At 45.9% G+C, this 21,727-nt stretch overlaps 1 protein-coding gene across 13 annotated transcripts in view; it reads right to left on the bottom strand.

Annotated features, from left to right (window-relative positions):
- The window catches only part of DDX3X (DEAD-box helicase 3 X-linked), a 215,681-nt gene that overhangs the window by 98,519 nt on the left and 95,435 nt on the right, over positions 1-21,727 (bottom strand). For 10 of the 13 annotated variants that reach the window (XM_033947566.1, XM_033947571.1, XM_033947568.1 and 7 more), the window contains one exon: positions 14,299-14,403. The exons of the other annotated variants lie outside the window; for them this stretch is intronic. In XM_033947566.1, the coding sequence (XP_033803457.1) occupies positions 14,299-14,403 (105 nt within the window). The remainder of the gene's footprint in view (positions 1-14,298; positions 14,404-21,727) is intronic. 13 annotated transcript variants of the gene reach the window in all.

The following is a 21,727-nucleotide window of genomic DNA, read 5'->3' as shown; positions in this document are numbered from 1 at the left end:
GTCATCCACCAGAGAAGAGACTGCCGTAGAGCAGGAGTGACTGCAATGTGACGGGACAACGGATCGGACACTTGAGTCCACTGAGATGCCAGGGTCCATTGAGGAATCCTGAGATGTAGTCTGGCAAAAGGCGTCACATGAACTGTAGATGCCATGTGACCCAAGAGGACCATCATGTGTCTCGCCGATATGGATGGGCGAGAAGACACCGACTGGCAGAGTAGAAGAAGAGCATCCATGCATTGAGGAGGAAGGAATGCTCGAAGTTGAATGGTATCCAGAAGAGCCCCGATAAAGGGGAGAGACTGGGTGGGCTGAAGATGTGACTTGGGGAAGTTGATCTCGAAGCCCAGACTCTGCAGGAAACAAATTGTAGTCAAGGTCGCCGAAATGATCTCTGGAGCCGACGGTGCCTTGATGAGCCAGTCGTCGAGGTATGGAAACACCTGAAGACCCATGTTTCGGAGTGCAGCGGCCACCACCACCAGACACTTTGTGAAGACTCTGGGAGACGAGGACAGGCCGAATGGAAGCACTCGATACTGCAGATGTAGATGTCCCACCCGAAATCTGAGAAACTTGCGGGAGGCCGGATGAATCGGGATGTGAGTGTAGGCCTCCTTGAGGTCCAGAGACCATAACCAATCGTTCTGCTCGAGGAGGGGATAGAGAGAAGCAAGGGTCAGCATGCGGAACCGCTCCTTGACCAAAAACTTGTTGAGGACTCGAAGGTCCAAAATGGGACGCAGATCGCCCGTCTTCTTCGGAACCAAAAAGTACCGGGAGTAGAACCCCCGATTTTGCTGATCTACAGGCACCGGCTCGACGGCTCGAAGCCGCAGAAGAGCCTGCGCCTCCTGTAGAAGAAGAGCGGTCTGCGTCGAGTTGGAAGGATACTCTCTTGGCGGGTGGTCCGGGGGGACCCGTTGGAAATGAAGAGAGTATCCCTCTCTTACGATGGTAAGGACCCAGAGGTCCGTGGTGATTGCCTCCCATCGATGACAAAAATGATGGAGACGACCCCCGATGGGAAAAACGGGAGGAGACAGAACGAAGTCGGTTATGCTCCCTGGAAGAGAGTCAAAAAGGCTGAGTAGCCTTGGGTGCAGTCGGCATCTGAGGCTTCTGCTGAGGCTTTTGAGGAGGCTGTCTCTTTGCAGGCTGTCTCGCAGGAGGAGTCTGTCTCGGCTGATAACGCTGCTGGTAAATCAGAGGCGGCCTAGAAGGACGAGACTGCTGAGGCTTAGGCTTAGGCCGCAGAATAGACTGGAAGGACTTCTCATGGTCCGAAAGCTTTTTAGTAACAGTCTCGATAGACTCATCGAACAGATCAGCCCCCGCACAAGGCACATTAGCAAGTCTGTCTTGGAGGTTCGGATCCATATCAATGGTACGAAGCCATGCCAGGCGACGCATGGCGACCGAACAGGCCGCAGCACGTGCCGAGAGTTCGAAGGCATCGTAGGAGGATTGCATTAGCTGCAGGCGTAACTGAGAAAGGGTCGCCACCACCTCTTCAAATTCGAATCGAGCTTGAGCATCGATAAAAAGGATGAACTTGCGGAGCACCGGCAAGAAAAAATCCAAATATGAAGAGAAGAAAAAATTATAATTGAGCACTCGAGTCGCCATCATCGAATTCTGGTAGATACGTCTACCAAACTTATCCATTGTCCTCCCTTCACGGCCCGGAGGTACCGAGGCATAAACCTGGGAGGGATGAGATCGCTTGAGGGAGGACTCGACCAGAAGTGACTGATGAGAAAGTTGCGCCCCCTCAAACCCCTTGTGATGGACGATGCGGTATCGAGCATCCAATTTACTGGGAACTGCAGGGATGGAATACGGTGTCACAAAACAACGCATGAAAGTCTGGTCAAGCAGTTTATGCAGAGGAAGGCGAAGCGTCTCCGCTGGAGGGTGAGGTAAATGCATGGTGTCCAGATACTCCTTAGAATATCGAGAACCAGTGTCCAACGTCACATCTAAATCATCCGCCATTTGTCGAAGGAAGGATGAAAAAGAAAGTTGGTCCGCCAGCGCCGGCCGGCGAGACAGACTAGAAGAAGTAGAAGCCTCCGGATCCAGAGAGAGCTGAGAGCGGCAAGGAGAATAGGAGGTAGATGGTTCCTCATACTCCGGGCCCTCAGGCAGGGATAAATCCGACGAGGAGTATCCCATACGCTGGATCTTCTTTTGCGGAGACACCTCCGAATGACGTGAAGAGTGTCGAGATGAGTGTCGAGATCGATGCCCCTCCCGGTGACGGGATGGGGAGCGAGATCTTCTGTGCATCGCACGATCTCCCGAAGCCTCCAAGGAATGGATGGGACTTGATGCAGTGGATCGCAGAGGTGGTAAGGATGCGGACTCACGCAGTGCCACCCAGGTCTGGTATGGAGTGCGGAAGAACTCTTCCTGCGATGCAGTATGCCCAGGACTTCGACTATCAGGGGCTGACACAGCACTCTGCTGTCGAGGGGGCGTGATGGGCTCTAAAGGTGGCATATTACTAAATGAAGCCCGCCTGGAAGCACCAGCCGCCCTCCGCCGATCCTCCTCGTCGAGTAGAGAGATCGTACGACGAGGAGGAGGGGGAGGGGGCGGATCGCCCCCTGGGACCGAGACCGGGAGGTCACCCTGAATGGAGGCGATAAGCCGGGGTCCCATAGACTGCATAAGCTCGACAAACTGAGCTTCCAGCAGGGATCGCAGCGAAGCCGATATGGAGGGATCCGCACCGAAAGGGGGTCCTCCAGCACGGTCTTCGCGCTCCTTTGTGGCCAAGTGCTTCTGCTTGCTAGCTTTAGGCACTTTGATGACCACCGGAGGAACAGTGGAAGGCGGTACCTGAGCCGAGGAGACGGGGACAGGCACCGATGCTGAACCGGAAGCAGAAGTCGGAGTGAACGATGCCGGCTTCACGATGCAGGAGTTGTCGATGCAGGCTTCGAACGAACTGGCGAAACCGCAGTGGAAGTTGAAGCAGACGGCTCCTTAGCAGACTCCATCTTAAACATCGACTCCCAAAGTAAGCAGCGTCGTTTGAACGAGCGCGCAGTGAGCGTGGAACAAGGCCGGCACGATTTCGGAACGTGGTCTGGACCAAGACACTGCAGACAGCGTCGATGCGGGTCCGTCAACGAAATCGCACGCTGGCACTTGCTGCACTTTTTAAAACCGGTGATTGGCCGGGACATAGGCCGGAAAATCGTCACCGCTAGGTCGAAGGCGCTCGGCCTAAGCCACGAGGCCAGCCCGGCCGAACCGCCGGAAGAAATAATTTTAACTTTTTTTTTTTTTTTTTAAACAACTTAAAATTGAAAGAAATCAAATAAATAACGAAACGCGGTAGTAAAGAAGGCAAAAATACTGAAATTCAGTCAGCGCAGAATGAAGTAAAACTTCTCAGCTCCGCGGAAAGAAAAGAACTGAGGAGACACGCCCGGTACATCGGGCGGGAAGGCACTGGAGCATGCGCGGTGCGGGCATCTCGAAACTTCTGAGTTTCTTCAAGCAAGACATGCTTGCAAGATGTCCGTATCGGGGCTCTGTCGGATGACATCACCCACTAGTGAGAATACCTGCCTGCTTGTCCTGGGATAATGTACTTTTGAAAACAACATTGTACTGAGACATGCGCCAAATTTCGCATTTATTACTCAATTATTGTGGGAGCTAAGTAATGTCAAACTTTGACTTTTTTGGAGCACTAATTTTTTTGGCCAAGTTTACTGTAATTCAGGCATTCAATTAGTGCTCGGCAAAAATTGTTATTGGTAGCAATGAACAGAGCTCAAAGAGTTGTGCAGGGTAGCTAAGTTTCAGTTTTTTTGGAAACAGCTCAGGAGACATTGTGTCTCAAAGTTGTCAGAATGTCATTGTCGTACTGTATTTCATTGCAGTATGGGATCAAACAAATGGCTATATCTCCACAAATATTCCACAGGCGAAACTAAAACTTTACCAAAGTTCGTTTGAGACATAGTGGACTCTGCATATGAAGTTTCATCAAAATCCATGATGGTCATGCAGGGCACTTTCCAAGAATCTGATCACTTGACATGGAATGACCCTAAAGTCTTAAGAGTGGCAATGCACTTTTAAAGTGTCCATACCGAGGTTCCGTCGGTGATGTCACCCACATGTGAGAATATGCTGGCTGCTTGTCCTGGGATAACACCTGTTAAGGTAAGTAACTGTTTTATCCAAGGACAAGCAGGCAGCATATTCACACATATGGGACTCCCTACCGTGTTTCCCCGATGATAAGGCAGGGCCATCAAATAAGACAGCCCCCCCTTTTTAGAAAAAATTGTAAAATAAGGCACCCACCCCCCCCCCCCCCCCGCAAATAAGCCACCCACCGATACCTGTGCTTACCCGAATCGGGTGGTACGGTGGGTGACTCCGTGTGGTCCCTCCGTCTACCGCGGGGGTCAGCAAACCGCGGCTCCAGAACCACATGTGGCTCTTTTCCACCTTTGCCGTGGCTCCGGTAGTGTGTCACGCAGGAATGCAACTTACAAGTCCGGCGTTGCGGCGGGAAATAGCCATGCTGAGCAGTGAGTTCAGCACGTACACAGATGAAAGCCTTGCTTGCTGATTGGTCCGGCGGCCATGCCGCCGGACCAATCAGCAAGCAAGGCTTTCATCTGTGTGGTGCTGAGCTCACTGCTCAGCATGGCTATTTCCCGCCGCGACGGACTTGTAAGTTGCATGCCTGAAAAAGAAATCATCCTGGCCGGGGTCGGTGTCATGCTCCGGAGATCTACAGCCTTCCTATCTCCCTCTCCCTTCTACCTGCTTCCGGCCACATCCCCTGCTCCGCGGCTCTCTTCGGCAACTCAGCAGCAGCGATCGACACAAGCTTCTGACGTCGGGGCCTACCCTCTGCGAGTCCCGCTTGTTTCAACTTCCTTTTTCCACAAAGGCGGGACTCGTAGAGGGAAGGCCTCGATGTCGGCAGCTTGTCTTGATCACCGCTGCTGACGAGTTGCTGAAGAGAGCCACGGAGCAGGGGGATGTTGCCAGGTGCAGGTAGAAGGGAGAGGGCCAGATGCAGGACTCGTGGGTGAGGGAGGAGAAGAGAGAGGGGAGGGAAACAAAAGGAAATATTTCATACTGGGCTGGGCCGGAGTGGAGGGAGGGTGGAAAGACATTGAAAGGGTAAATAAGGCATCCCCCCGAAAATAAGCCCTAGAGCATATTTTGGCCTTCCAAAAAAAATAAGACAGTGTCTTACCATCGGGGAAACACGGTAGCTTACTAGAATGGGATGGAGGGAGTGTTGGTTAAGACAATAAATTTTAAAATACTGCTTGGATGAATTGAATTCCAGACAATGAGATGTGAATGTATGAACTGAGGACCAAGCAGCAGCTTTACATACTTCATCAATAGGAGTTGAGCGTAGAAAAGCAAGAGAAGCTGCCATAGCTCGGAACTTGTGGGCTGCGACACAACTCCCAATTGCAGCCCAGCCTGAGCATAAAAGAAAATACAAACCGCTAACCCTGTAGATATAGTTCTCTAGATACAAAACGCCCCAACTTAATAGAATCAAAGGAGACGAAAAGTTGGGAAGATGCTCTATGTGGCTGACTTCTCTGTAAGAAGGAAGCCCAGGCTCATTGGAAACGAGAGATGAAGAGCCATTTCTCCAGAATGAGAATGAAACTTAAGAAAAGACACTGAAGTATGGTAGATCAATTTAGATGTTTTCTGTGACTTCTGGAAGAACTTTAGATGGGTGCGAAGCACAACTTTGTCATGATGAAACACTGAACGGTGGGGTGGATCCGCCACCAGTGCTTGAAGTTCACTCATTCCTTGGAGAGGTACAAGATGAGAAAAAACCTCTAGCCAAGTGAGGTATTTCAGACAAACTGAGAACATTGGTTCAAAAGTGAACATTGAGATCCCAAACTACTGGAGGTAGTTTGACCTTTAGAAAGTCTGATAATGAATCTGGCCACAACAGGATGAGCAGTTAGATGTTTACCATTAGCTGGGCTTTGAAAAGCATTTATAGCACCGAGATGAACTCAAATTGAAGTTGTCTTGAGGCCTAAATTGGATAAATGTAGAAGAAATCTAATACAACATCATGACGATGAAAAATACACCAAGTGGAAAACAGCGTCCATTTCTGCTGGTTAATACTGCTGCATAGACTGTTTTCATGATGTTTCTAAAATACATCTGACAGGATGAGAAAGATAAAACTTAGTCCATGTCAACTCGAGAGGCTGCCTGTAGATTGAGAAGCAGAAGAGATCCATGACTCTGCATTAGAAGAGATGGAAAAGTCTGAAGAAGCACTGGTTCCTTGATACCGAGCTGAGGTAGAAGGATGCCTGGGCCATCAAGAGCCAACAGAATCATGGTGTCCAATTCCTGATTGAGCTTGACAAGCATCTCGAAGATAAGAGGGATTGGAGGAAAAGCATAAACTTGCATGTCCAATCCAGAAGAAAAACATAAGATTCCAGGTGTTGGGGAAAATACTGCCTGGCGCAAAATTGAGGCAACTGCGGGGGAATGCAAATAAGTCTGAAGATTCCCCTAAAGAGAGAATATGTGATGCAGAACTGCAGAGTTGAGCGTCCACTCATGTAGCTGAAGAAACCTGCTGAATCTGTCTGCAAAATACTGCTTCTCAAATTTAAAAAAAAAATAAAAAATTTATGAATTGCTTAAATCTAAGCGATGTTCAAAAACATTTACATCCACAATTTCAAGCACAAACTTTGTAAAATGCAGTAAATAAATAAGTCAGTCTCCCCACAAAATTTCCTTAATACAGAATTATTCAAATTTAAAATTAATAACCACACAGTTAGAGACAGGCGTCTACAAACAATTCAGTTAATTTCTTGAAAGACATACTATCTTTGTATAATCTCATTATACCTGGAATTGAATTCCAGAGATTCTTACTGCTTTCAAAATTACATTGCAAGCAATTGACAGTTCCCAAGTCTTCTGATGCCACCTGACAAAAAAGGGGAGAACACCTGCCTCCTTATGTTAACACACTGCAAAAATGAACGTCCATGGGGTATTAGGAAGACGTAGTTAGTCACAATGTGCTGAAATGTTTCAAGAGCATAAGATCGCTCCGAGTTCCAAAAGATATAGATAAGAATATAATAGTCTTACTGGTCAGACCAATGGTCCAGCAACTTTGGAGTGCCAAGACTGTCAAGATAAACCCTGCAAGCGTAGGACGACGAGTGTATAGTCAGAACCTTCCGATGTGGAGGTGTGTGGGGAAAAAAAAGTTAAACTTTAGGCTCCAACAGAGACTCGAGGACCGGAGGAGCATTTAGAGCACCGACCACCGACCTGACCAGAGCCACGAGTCGAGAAGACAGAGATTAGGTAAGAAATTATTTGCTATTTTTATCAAAACACGTGAAATACATTTGCCTAAATGTTTTTTATGATATATTATTATTCATAATAGTGAGGTTACCAGCTATTTAATTTGTTGTTTATAATTATAGTATTGTATTAAAAACCCTTAAAGATCATTCATAATAGTACATTATAAGTGCTCAGTCTTGTGTATTCTGCATGGAGAACATAGCAGGACCATCAGCGCACTGATGAGTTCTTTAAATAATTATTCATATATGCTCTCATTTGCTATGTATGTTGTTCAAAATACACAATAAATAAATGCAATAAAAAATATATAGCACTTTTCTTCAGCTTGGATGATCAATGCTGTGGCTCCATGATCTTTTTTTATATTTTTTCTTCTTAGCTAATACAGTGTAAATAAGTATGTGCAATCCGGATTATGAATGATCTTTAAGGGTTTTTAATACAATACTATAATTATAAACAACAAATTAAATAGCTGGTAACCTCACTATTAGTTATACAGAAGCACCAGCAGTGCATATTTTGAACTCCTAATATTAAATATTATTATTCATTACATTTATATACTGTACATATCTTTATATGTTTGTATATTTTTATACTTGGATGTCCTTTGATTGTTTTATTTGCTTGTATATGATCATTGTGATGGGATGCTTTGTAAAGCAGGGGGCAGTGAGATGCCTAACTTTAGGAGCTACAAAGATAGAGAAGATGAAAAAGTGAGGCTAAATGGAAACAACCACAACGGAGCAATCCTCACTCAACAGGATTAAGTATAGGATGGCAAATGGGCTCAAAGTCATTTATATCAATACTTGGCTCATTGCATTTGATAGAGGAGAAAATGATATGAGCCAAGTTAAAACATCTACACTGGATTTCTGTAGTGATGTAAATGGCTTTGAGCCCATTTGCTATCCTATACTTAATCCTGTTGAGTGAGAAATCCTCACTGAGGATTGCTCCGTTGTGGTTGTGCCTAACATTAGGTGCCCTTTATAGAATCAGTCCCTAACTGTATTAACTGGACTGATCTACTAGAAACTGGATTGAATGTCCGTGTCAAACTGTCCATTGTAATTTCCTGGGTAACTGAACCAACCTCTTGTAATGTCATCTGACCTTGATCTGAATAGGTAAAGGTGGAATAAAAAGCCTGATTAACATAATTACTTGCCAAAATCTCAGCATTTACTTATGCATCTGTTCTATATGAACAGGAATTTAGAATTAGGGTTCCTTTCATAATAGGTCACCTATATGAGAAGTCTAAAATGTGCCTGTTTTACAATAGCAACCCATTTTTATTATCCCCCTGTGCTCAGTATTGTTTGGCCAATTTCCAGCAAATATCACTTACAACAGTAATTAACATAACTTTACAGCCTGTTTTCCAATTCCTCCTGGGAATCGAAGTGAATGAAAATGTCTCAATTTCTATACAGAGTTTTATAAATTGTAATCATTAGATCAAATATTAATTTATTGGCATGGATTTCATATCTTCAAGAATAATCTCATTTCATTTGTTTGCACTGCAATGGGTTTGTCCAGTTTGATACCAGAGGCTCAGGGCTGCTAAACACTGGTCTGTTTGTAATGACAGGGCTCCTTTTACTAAGCTGTGCTAACGGTTTTAGCGCATGCTACAATGCTGAATGCACTAGATGCTAACACCTCCATTGAGCGGGCATTAGTTTCTCCACATAGTGCGGGGGTTAGCATTTGCTAAAAACACTACCACGGCTTAGTAAAAGGAGCCCTTAAAGTATTAACACTGAGGGGATCTATTTCTCTCAAAGGTGATCATAAAGATTGTGTGATCTGTTATCAGGAAGTTACTATTATGTGAATCAGATCAGATCAGAGTATAAATAATTTCAAAGCTTTCATAAAGGTTTTATTGGGTAACGGTTTTGTTTTTTAAAGATATACAAGCAATTTCCAAAAATCATTACAATTAGAATATATGTACAATAAACGTGATTATTTTCGAGGCAATATGAGTCACTATTCAAAATCATTTATATGATTAGCTTTTTTTTTTTTTTTTTTAAATGGAGGGAGATGCCATCCAGAGCCTAGACACCACATTTTGCTCAGTACAGTCTCTGAAATACATTTTAAATTAATTTTTCCATTTATATTGGTTACAGAGACTGATTTCTGTTTGTTGTGATGGAGAAGAAAACTAGAGTTCAGAAACTTGTACATTCAAACAGCGACCACATTTCATATGCAACAAATAAGGGCAAGAGTGAAGTATGGAACTTTTTTAAAGTGGTAATGGTTGATAGCAAAGAAGTGCCCTTTGCACTTTGCTCAAGATGCAAGACAATTCTCTCTTTGAGATCACGTGATGGAACCAATGGCTTATGGGCTCACAAGAACTATTATGCAAACCGGATGCCAGCAAAAAGATTACAGCACTGCCAGGTTTTTCTCTGTCAAGTAATACCAATAAAGTACCTGTTAACCTAAAATCTGAGGTAGTTGATGTTTTGGTTGCTATGTGTGCAATGGATGTCAGGCCTTTTTCTTTCGTTGAAGGGGAAGGATTTGGAAACTTGGCAACGAAGCTCGTCTCAATAGGTGCTAAATATGGGAATGTTGACCTGGACCAATTCCTGCCCTGTGGGTCAACTATCTTCTCGTCATCTTGATGGTGTTGTGGAGAAACAGAAGACCACACTCATTGACAAGTTAGCCTCAGTGCCTCAGTTTGGGGTAACAACTGATCTCTGGACACACAAGCAAAGCAACCACAGCTACATAACTGTGACTGTATAGTATGTTAATAACTGGCTAACTGAATCATGTATCTTGGCTACTCGATTACTGGATGAGCATCATCCATCTGAAAATATAAAATGAACAGTAAAGTCAATTCTGGATGAGTTTAGGGCGCATCATCAAGACAATGTGTTCACCACAGACAATGCCAGTAATATGAAAGCTGCCTTTCGAGAATACACGTGGATTGGATGTTCATGTCATAATCTGAATCTCGATTTGTCACATAGACTGCAGCAGACTAATTAGAAGCATTTCTCTCCTTCCCTGTGCAGCAGCATTCCCTTTCCCCCTCCCTTCGACACAATGATAGTGTCGGCTCCCTTGCTGTGGCCTTTTTTCCACTTCAAAGCCGTGGGTGGCGGCTCCTCACGCGATGCGCACCTATGTCTGAAGCCTTCTCTCCGATGTCAGAGAGGCTTCAGACGAAGGCGCAGATCGTGCAAGGAGCCGCCACCCATGTGGAAAGGTGATTAGTGGAGTCCCTCAGGGTTCGGTGCTGGGGCCAATCCTGTTCAATATGTTTGTGAGTGACATTGCTGAAGGGTTAGAAGGAAAAGTGTGCCTTTTTGCAGATGATACCAAGATTTGTAACAGAGTAGACACCGAAGAGGGAGTGGAAAATATGAAAAAGGATCTGCAAAAAGTTAGAGGAATGGTCTAATGCCTGGCAACTAAAATTCAATGCAAAGAAATGCAGAGTAATGCATTTTGGGATTAATAATAGGAAGGAACCGTATATGCTGGGAGGTGAGGAGAGAAGCTGATATGCACGGACGGGGAGAGGGACCTTGGGGTTATAGTGTCCGAAGATCTAAAGGCGAAAAAACAGTGTGACAAGGCAGTGGCTGCTGCCAGAAGGATGCTGGGCTGTATAAAGAGAGGCGTAGTCAGTAGAAGGAAGAAGGTGTTGATGCCCCTGTACAGGTCATTGGTGAGGCCCCACTTGGAGTATTGTGTTCAGTTTTGGAGACCGTATCTGGCGAAAGACGTAAGAAGACTTGAGGCGGTCCAGAGGAGGGCGACGAAAATGATAGGAGGCTTGTGCCAGAAGACGTATGAGGAGAGACTGGAAGCCTTGAATATGTATACCCTAGAGCACAGGTGTCAAAGTCGGTCCTCGAGGGCCAGAATCCAGTCGGGTTTTCAGGATTTCCCCAATGAATCTGCATGAGATCTGTTTGCATGCACTGCTTTCAATGCATATTCATTGGGGAAATCCAGAAAACCCGACTGGATTCCGGCCGTCGAGGAGGGACTTTGACACCCCTGCCCTAGAGGAAAGGAGAGACAGGGGAGATATGATTCAGACGTTCAAATACTTGAAGGGTATTAACGTAGAACAAAATCTTTTCCAGAGAAAGGAAAATGGTAAAACCAGAGGACATAATTTGAGGTTGAGGGGTGGTAGATTCAGGGGCAATGTTAGGAAATTCTACTTTACGGAGAGGGTAGTGGATGCCTGGAATGCGCTCCCAAGAGAGGTGGTGGAGAGTAAAACTGTGACTGAGTTCAAAGAAGCGTGGGATGAACACAGAAGATTTAGAATCAGAAAATAATATTACATATTGAACTAGGCCAGTTACTGGGCAGACTTGCACGGTCTGTGTCTGTGTATGGCCGTTTGGTGGAGGATGGGCAGGGGAGGGCTTCAATGGCTGGGAGGGTGTAGATGGGCTGGAGTAAGTCTTAACAGAGATTTCGGCAGTTGGAACCCAAGCACAGTACCGGGTAAAGCTTTGGATTCTTGCCCAGAAATAGCTAAGAAGAAAAAATAAAAAAAAAATAAAAAAAATTTAAATTGAATCAGGTTGGGCAGACTGGATGGACCATTTGGGTCTTTATCTGCCGTCATCTACTATGTTACTATGTCTTTGAATGGAAAAATGCCACAGCAAGGGAGTGACACTAGATCGCATCAGCCCACAGGCCACTGAATAATACCTGGGGTCCGCATGCAGCCCATGAGTTTGAGACCACCGCTCTACACCCATTAGATTCCATTTCATATATAATTGTATTGAAACAGAAAAGAGCCATCTTACAGGCTCTATGCGCCATGGTGGAATCCATAAGCAGTCGCAAGTCATTTTATGCATGTCAAGTTGTTTGCTGAATACCATTTGAAGGAATCTAATTTTACAGACTCTACACCCATGTTAGATTTCTCCTTAGACCATGAATAAGTGGATCCAACCCGATACATTCTAGATAGAGGAAAGGATCAAGAGATATGATGGAATTCCTGTAAATATTGAGAAGGAAGGTATCCATCAAAAGGTAATTTCAAAATAAGATGCTTCACATAGGAGATATAGAAATTGTGATTGATTTGGCACTGATCATCAACATGGAGTACTGGTACAAGGGACTGCCAAATGTGCCCATAGTGCGTCTTTCACGGGCTGGTGGCACTGAAGCACAGAGTCTCAAAATGAGTAGACTTTTTTAAGTCAAAGTATATATAGTCAGTTTCTGGGAGCCCCTATAATGGTAAGGGGCATTTCCCAGTTCTTATGAAGAGATTATCCCTCTCAAATGACCTTTAGAATCCAGAAGTGGTTATGAGTGCCCCAACAGGGATAATACAGTTGGAGCAGAGCTCCAACTGGTTGAGGAAGAGGCTGAGAAAGAGGAACAGCAACAAAATTATTTAGGAGGTCGATCATAAATTTAAGTCCTCTAAGTATTCAATACTATAGTCAGCTTCTAGCTCAAGTGGTAGCTCTTTCCCAAACTGCCTAATATAGTGACAGTCTTTCAGTAGACGATTTAACATTGGTGGACACGAGTGGAGACTTTGTTGTAGACTCAGAAGTCCTCAATTGAATCAGACTAAGATAGAGGGATATGAAGGCCTTGGCGAAGAAATGAGTTGAGAAGATCGATGCTTACATCGAGTCCAGTACCTGTCCGATGAGTTAAAAAAAAAAAAAAGGTATGATGCGAAGCTGTTTTCGAAGAACGTGAGCGCGATGATTTCTCTTTGAAGTATGCAAGAAGGAACAATGCTCATTGGATTGTCGATTAAGAACTGGACCGGTGGTGAGATGTCACTCCAGAGAAACCAGCTGCAGTAACGTAGGACCTGGTAGCCATGTACTTGGGTTAGACTGGTACCGAGGGAGTTGATAATAGGGTAAGCAATTTACATGCATCACCCAAATCACTTCAGAACAGCGCATCGAGCTGTGCCCTCTGGCTTATCTGCTGGTACCACTGGTGCTGCGGCTTGCTCCGAAGAGGGTGACCTCAATGAGGATGTACACCTCAAGGTTGAGGCAAGCCAGAAGGTGATCGTCACTGCTTGGTTGGCATCAAGAGACTTAATGCAAAGTGACCTACGACGCCGATTGGGAAGCTGGTGGCCTCTGAACTGGCTTACCAGACGGAGCAATGTCTCCTGACAGCAATGTCGATGTCTTCGATGACAAAGGTTTCTGATTGATGCTCATGTTGGTCCCTAACAATCTTTCCTGTGGAAGTTTCTGGCTGATTATCTGCTGGGTACACCACCGGGCACAAGTTCCATCGGGTGTTCTGGGCAAAGGGACTTGAATCAACAACTGTTGGGAAAAAAAGGTTGACCTTGGGCACCTGCAACACTTTATTAGCCCATTAGCAGCCTGAAAAATGGTTGAAAAGATCGCAACAGCTAAACCGATGGCTGAAGAAAAATGAAGGTCTCAGCAGCCAAAACCCCCAAGGAAAAAAAGAGGAATAAAATATTCCTCTCTCTTTTAAAAATAATAACTTAAAAATAAATTAAGAAAAACGTGCGAGTGAGCAGGCAAATAGCAAAAAACTGAACGTTCAGACACAACTTCTTAGCTCTGCGGAAAACTAAGAACTGAAGAACTGCAAGCCTGCACCACACAGGAAGGTACTCACACATGTGCAGTGCAGGCAGTTCAAACTAAGTTCTTAAAGTGGTGATGCACTTTTAAAGCTGTCCATACCGGGGCTCCGTGGTTGACGTCACCACATAAGAGAATATGCTGCCTGCTTGTCCTGGGATAAACAAAGTTACTCAGTTTTCCCAACACTAGAGGCTAGAAGCTTGCCCTTTATAAGATATAGTGCCTATGGAACACACTAGTAGTTTACCTCTATCATTGCGCCCCGATCCTCTGGTGCCAAAGCCATTCATCCGGCTATCACGGTCATCATGATATCCATTCATGTATCCATTACCTCCACGTCCAGAGTCATCTTCAAAAGAAAAGTTACTGATGTAGTATTGTGCAAAACTGAAAGCCATTTTGTGTTCTTAACAGGATAGAAAATACCAGTACTACCCATTACCAATGAAGGAATCTAGATGAATATATATTCTGCCCAGTCTTAAGTCCGCATGTGCAAAAAAGGTGAGGCCACTAAAACAGAACCCATGAATTCCACTAGACAACACAGGCAAAGTAAAGTTACAATCAAAATTAGGCTAACAGAAGAGCCAATTAGTCTTTAAAAAAAGAAGGAATGTAAGTCTGATTTTACTTCAAGCCCAAATTCAAACATTATGACTTGTATAACACCTAGTGGCCAGTCATGCTGCCCGATTCAGGAAAAAAATTTCGATTCAGCCTACATCGATTTTTCGATTTGATTTTCCTGCCCAATTGGGTGTTTTTTCCAAATATCCTGGTAGGTTTATTTTATAACCTCTTCACCCCCTTTGCCCTCTCCTACCCACACTGGTCCTGTGGTGTAAACAAAACACACTTTTCCTCTCTATTAAATCCTAACTCACGTTTGCGGTCCAACACCAGCTCTTGAAGGATACACATTTCAAATCTGACATATTGTAAATCACATAACAGAAAATAAAATTATTTTTCCTACCTTTTGTTGTCTGGTTATTTTTCAAATCTTGTTGGTCCCATGTTGGTCTGGTTGTTTTCTGATCAGGCTCTCCTTCTTTCTTCTTTCTCCGTTCTAACCATCCATCTTCCATCTCTGGCCTCTCCTGTTTCACTTTCTTCCCCCGGAGGTCTGGCATCTTTCCTTTTTTTCATTGCCATCCCCCCGCAGCTGCAGCGATGGAACCCACTATCCACAGACCCAACATATCTCCTTCTCATCTACCCTTTCATCCAGCATCTCTCTTCTGTGTCCCTATTCTCCTCTCCAGTACTGTCCCCCTTGTGTCCCTGTTCCTATGCTCCCTCCATACCCAGCATCTTATCTCTCCCCATATTCAGCTTCTTTTTTCTCTCTTCCTTACCTCCTGTATCCCCTTCCCTAGGTACAGGCTTTCTCCTACTATCTCTGCAGCCATCCTGCACCCTGCCCCCCTACTTTGGAGCAGTATCTGTCCCTCTTGTACCCTTCCCTTCCCCTTGTAATCTTGCATTTCTCTCTCTCTCTCCAGCACCTCTCCTTTGCTTTCTTCCCCCTCTTTTTGGTTTGGACTCTCTTCCCTTCACCCCAGGTCTGGCATCTCCCTTCCACTCTCTTACTCCTTCCTCCTCCTCCCTCTGCACAGGCCTGCCTCCCTGCCCTGAAGGCCTGCTCCCTGCCACGAAGACCTGTTCCCCCCACGAAGGAACTTTCTCTCTTCCTCCCCACCGCGAAGGCCTGCTCCCCCCGCCAAAGGCACTCTTTTCCTCCTCTCTGCCGCGAATGCCAGCTCCCCCCCACGAAGGCCTGCTCCCTCCTCTGCCACGGAGGCACTCTTTTACTCCTCTCCGCCGCGAATGCCAGCTCTTCCAGAAAGGCCTGCTACCCCCCCTTCAAATGAACGCCTGCTCCCCTTGCAGCCTGCACCTTCCCTGCTATTACCTCCTTAACGCTAATAGGGCAGCCTGCAGACTCGCTGGTGTTATAGCGATCCCTGCAGCTGCCCGTGGTCCTCATTGGCACGTTCTTTCTGCCGCGATCCTGCCCCTGACGTCAGAGCAGGGGCAGGATCGCGGCAGAGAGAATGTGCCGCTGAGGACCACGGGCAGCTGCAGGGATCGCTATAACACCAGCGAGTCTGCAGGATGCCCTATTAGCATTAAGGAGGTAAGAGTGGGGAAGCTGGGGGAGGCAAGAGCGGACATGCTGGGGGAGGCCTTTCTGACCGACCCTCCCCCCTCAATCAGGAGCAGCAGCGGACGGCCAGCAAGAGGCAGCGCTGCAGCTCCTGCTTTAGGAAGGCACAGGGGAAGGGTCGGCCATTGAATCGGGAGGCAGATTTTATTTTATTTTTTAATTGAATCGATTCGAATCGAATCGCAAATCGGACAGCACTAGTGGCCAGTCTCTACATGTGTACTAGATAAGCTGGGTCTAGGTTTCAGATTTAATTTAGTGGAGTTTCCATTATGAGTAGCAAAACATTTTAATTTTTGTAACATTCCCCTCAGTAGGCTGAGATCTGCCACAAAAATCTTAAACCAAAATTAATAGTCCATCCTAAAAGTAATAATTCTCATAAAAACACCCCAGAAAAAGTTCACCCCACTCCCAGGGGTTGTGACAAAATGATAGTTTGTACCAATCCCTTCCTCCTACCCACAAGATGTAGTTACTGTAGTTTCAGGATCAGCAATTACTGGTATCACATTGATTATGTATAGAAGAGTGCTATTTCCCCAGCTGGCCAAGCACTGTAGAAAGGCAGTGCTGGAGGGAAGACCAAGGGCCAAATATGGCAAGAACTAATACAAAATGTCAACTTAACATTTAAGATTAGAATCTTACCTTGATAATCTTTTCTTGCAAGTATGTCTGGTGATCCTAAATGCTAGGGCTTTGCATCTGACTGCACGCTGCTTCCAAAGTGCTATCATCTGAACTTCCCAGTTTGTACAGAAATAAAGTAGAACTAACGACAAGACATAACCGGAAGGAGGGTTCACCTAGCTCTCCTGCCTTGAGCCCTCATCCCCTTCCCTCATCCTCGGTGACTTCAACATCAATGTCGAAGACCCCCCCCCCCTTTCCTTTCAGCTTCCCTGCCCTAACATCCTCATTCAATCTCCACCTGTGCTCCACTACCCCTACACACCAGAAAGGACACTGCCTGGACCTAATCCTTTCTTCCAACTGTTTGACCAACAAATTCTGCAATACCACCATTCCCCTCTGATCACCATCTGTTAACGTTCACAATTCATCACCCTACACCCGGTCAATTGCCACCAATATGTTCAGGCTATTGATCCTAGAGCCCTCTCCACTGATGTCTCATCCCCTCTCAACTACTATATCACACAAGACTGTCAAACAAAGTCACCCTCTTCTATTAATATTCTCTCCTCTGCTCTAGATACCCTTGCTCCCTCAATTTCACACTGTTAGGGGTGCCAAGCTCTAACCCTGGCTGACTCGCCACATCTGCACCTGCTCCGCTGAATGTCTCTGGCTTAAATACCATGCGCACACTGAGTTCATACACTTCAAATTCATACCATTTATTCCAGTCTGCCTCTCTCAGCTTCAACGCTCACTGTCTCTACCACCTACCCCCTTTTTATTTCTCCCCAATCTATAGCAGAGTTCTACAATAATATCCAGAAAATTCACAAGCTCTCAGGCTGCCTCCCCATCACCTCCCTCCACCTGTCCCTTCTACTAACCTCCCTTCAACACCTGCCACCTCCTCCATAATCACTAAGGAGGAAAATGCATATTTTTTTTCATCCTCCAAATCCATGACCTGCTCTTCTAATTCCCACTCACCTACTGAATGCCATCTCACCCGCTGCCATGCTTATCTGTCACATCCTCAACCTATCACTCTCACTGCAACTGTTCCCAATGCCTTCTAACATGCTGTTGTCACCCCCCCCCCCCGCCCCAAGACTACAATAGCCTTACTCAGTATGCCATGTGCCTGCCTGCTTCAGCTGAGGGATGCAGCTGGGATAAATGGCAAAGAAAAGAACTCTGCCTCAGAGGTTTGCCAGTCAAATTTGGTCTTCGGTCTGCCAGTCAAACCAAGGTCAGACAGTCTCTCAACACTCAAAACATAATGCTGTGAAGGAGGAGAGGGCCATGCAGCCAGCCTGCTCTTAATCCTGGCCAAGCTGGGAAGGAGCCAAACAGCCTGCGTTCATGCTCCTAATAAATCATGGATGCAAGCAGCTATGCATATGACAGCCCCTGAGCTAAAAAAATACAAAAGCAGGCCAGCTAACTAGTTGTCCCCAAGGGCTGATCCTGTTAGCAGCAGACTTCTGCAGCGCAAGTCTGCGTCTTCTCCCAGGCTGAAGTCCCAACAAGTAGAAATTCTATGCACAGAGTCTGACCAAATAGTTAAAATGTCCAAAATAATAGAGCAGAAGCTTGAGCAACTTGCCTGCAGCAAAAAAACGAGGGCGCAGGAGGTCGAATTCAAAAGATGATTGATTGACAGCATTCTAGAAACATGATGGCAGATAAAGACCTAGTGGTCCATCCAGTCTGCTCTTTCCCACCATCCATTATCTTTTCTCCCTAAGATCTTACATGCCTGTCCCACACTATCTTGAATTCAGATAGTATTCGACTCACCATCTCCACTGGGGGACCATTCCACGCATATACCACCCTTTCTGTAAAGAAGTATTTTCTTACATTTTGAGAGTTTAGATGCATAATCCTAGTGTTCAGGAATATTACTCACTGTACTAGAAAATTCTAGTATGATCCTTTAAGTTTGTCACTGTTTCTGGAACTCTGCCAATCCTTGAAGTTCTATATGGTTTACATTCATGTACTCAAGCATTTTTCCCTATCTCTCCAGGTGGGTTCAGACTCATATGACCAACAATAAATTTGAACATATATAAACCGCAAAATAGCATAACTTTTTGATAAAGGAGACACAGCCTGAGGATCAGAAGGGCCCACCAGGGACCCCTCAAACCCCTGAACCTTACATAATAGGACACTGATGCGATTCTTAGTGAGACTGGTCAAAGACAGAAATCCAGCTTACCAGTTACTAAATAGGCAACCTGAGAATCGGACAGAAAAGATGGGCAGGAGTTCAGCCTCCAGAGGAGATTTACAAGGGGAAAATTAAAAAATTAAATTAAATTAAAAAAAAGATTAGCAGAGGTAAGAAACCTAATCTTTCGTTCTTGTACAATTCCTCTGGAAGCTGAACTCAAGGGAAGTATCAAAGCAGTTCCAACATATCAGGGGGCCCCCTGATGAGCCCGCTGCCAGAACAAAATCCCCCAAAATCGGTATCATGCTTAGCCTCCACATCAAGTCGGGAAAACTTGGTAAATGTACGAAAAGAGACCCATGTGGCTGCCCTACAAATCTCCTCAGGCGAAACTACATGCGATTCAGCCCACAAGAAAGCCATGCCTCTGGGAGAGTGAGCCTTCACCCCAAGCAGAGGCTTCTTCCCCGCTGACACATAGGCAGTGGAAATGGCAGCACAGATCCATCTATAGATGGCAGCCTTGGTCGCCAGCTGACCCCGGCGTGCTGGGCCTGCCAGGACAAAGATGGCCAGAGACATTGAAGTAATTCAGGGCCTCCAGGCATCTCAAAAGGAGACGCCTCACATCTAGAGACTGCAAAATACAGTCCTTCAACCTGGAGCCTGAGGGAACAAAGGCAGGCAGCCAAACTTCCTAGTTGACATAGAACCAGGAAACCACTTTCGTAAGAAAAGGCAGCACAGTCCACAAAACCACCGCAGACTTAGTGATGCAGAGAAAAGGATCTCTGCATGATAGAGCCTGAAGCTTCAACACTCTACGTGCAGAAGTAACTGCAACGAGGAACATGGACTGGAAAGATCTTTCAGAAATCTCATCCACTGGCGAATCCACAGCAATTGTTGGGCGGAGACTGAGCAAGCTCCAAGCTTAGCAAAAACTCATGTCATTGAGGGCAACCGCCAAATAATTTATTTCGGAGACAAGGAAGTCAAGGTCCCAAAGTACAACCTCCTCGGGATCCTGGCTGAGTTTAATGCGGCGCTTAAGCCGCAGCCGAATGCACCTTCGGCGGGACCAGTTCCTTGGTGAACTCCGGGTCCATGGGAGACAATCGCGCCATGGCCCCAACACATTTATGAGGACCCTTCACCAAGCCACTCCTATCCAAATCCGGAATGTCTGGAAAGAAAGTAGGCATGGTATGTTGAGCACTAATGAAAAAAGCCTGCCAGCAGTTGGAGGTCTGAAACCAGGGTAAAGCACCTGAGGACTCAGAAAGGAGGGAAAGTCATCGATTTTAAAAAAAAAAAAAGTTTGCAAACAGCCGGGACAACCCCAAGCACTAGGGACCCGCTGGCAGTGGGATCCTGAAGATCCACTAGAAAAACTACCTTGATGGATGCCATAGGGGAAAAAAAAAAAAAAAATTCTGCGACAGCAAATGGACAGAGACCAGGGCAGAAGCAATGGTGAAAATTGCCAGTCTGCTCTCCAGCGACACTGAAAAAAACCAAAGAGACTGCAGCACTGGATACAACTTGGAAGAAGCAGACACAGCCTTTTTACAAACAGAAAAGCCAGACAATATCTGACACTTGCAGGCGGAAAATATGAACCAGCGGCAAAAGCCGCTCAGCGTGCCTAGTTGTAGTGCTCTCAAAGGAGGAGACTTTTCCCCTGAAACTGCACATGCGCATCCATGCAGCACATTTGAGGGTGACCGGATGTGCAAAACGTGTCTCTGGTAGAAGTAGAGACTAAGGGGGGACTCTCCGAAGGAGGAAAACATGGAATCTGTGCACACCTCACCCCCCGGGCTGTGGTACACGTGAAATGCAGCCACGAATCAGATAGCCATCCACCATAATTGAGGCATGAATCCATGCCATCCTGTCCTGAGGTGGCCAGCTTTGACGTTCGTAGCAAAAACAAAGCTTCTAAGGGCAAAAAATATATTTCTTAAGTTTTTTAAAATCCAAGATGACCACCATGGGTGCCCATTTTGCCCTAAAACGACCCGGGAAAAAGGCAATATTGCTTTTTCAGAGGTTTGGGGGGATAGGGCATGCAGGGAAAACATCCAAAGCCCACTTTTGAAAAGCCCCCCAAATCACCAAGACAAGCTAGCTGACAAGCAAGCATGGAGATCTATTACCTCAGGAAGCTGGGGAAAACTGGATTTTTCCACATCTTCCGACTGCCTCACCTTCCCCGTCACCGCAGACAGCAGCTACCAGGATCCTCTAGGAAATTTTAGGGAAGACACGTGGTCCGGTTCCAATCCTGGCATACCTTCACAGAACCGCAGCTCTACCCCTTAGTGGATGAACCCGGGGCAAGACAGATCCCCAATCTTGGAACCTCAACTGACCTGCAGGCTGTCTAGGGGGCTTACTGCAGTTTCTGCTAACAGGGCACCCCTCAGAAGCAGACAATCTCAGTAAAAGTCTGCAGCCTCCCGCCGAAGGATCACTCCCCCAGAATGAATCTACAGCACTTGGACAATACCTGCGGCGCATAAAATAGTCTAGAAATTAAGAAAAAAATTAATGAACAGAAGAAACCAGAAGTCAGCAGCAAGGTTGCACAAAAACTGAGCTTCGAGGGAAGTGTCCAAGGAGGTAACCGTGGAGAGGGGGATGGAATTGTTTGTAAGTTCTGCAGAC

This window comes from Geotrypetes seraphini, chromosome 6 (genome assembly GCF_902459505.1).
Source record: "Geotrypetes seraphini chromosome 6, aGeoSer1.1, whole genome shotgun sequence".
NCBI classification, from domain to species: Eukaryota; Metazoa; Chordata; class Amphibia; order Gymnophiona; family Dermophiidae; genus Geotrypetes; species Geotrypetes seraphini.
Note: the sequence above shows the minus strand (reverse complement) of the source record. Positions and strands in the feature narration are given on the sequence as shown.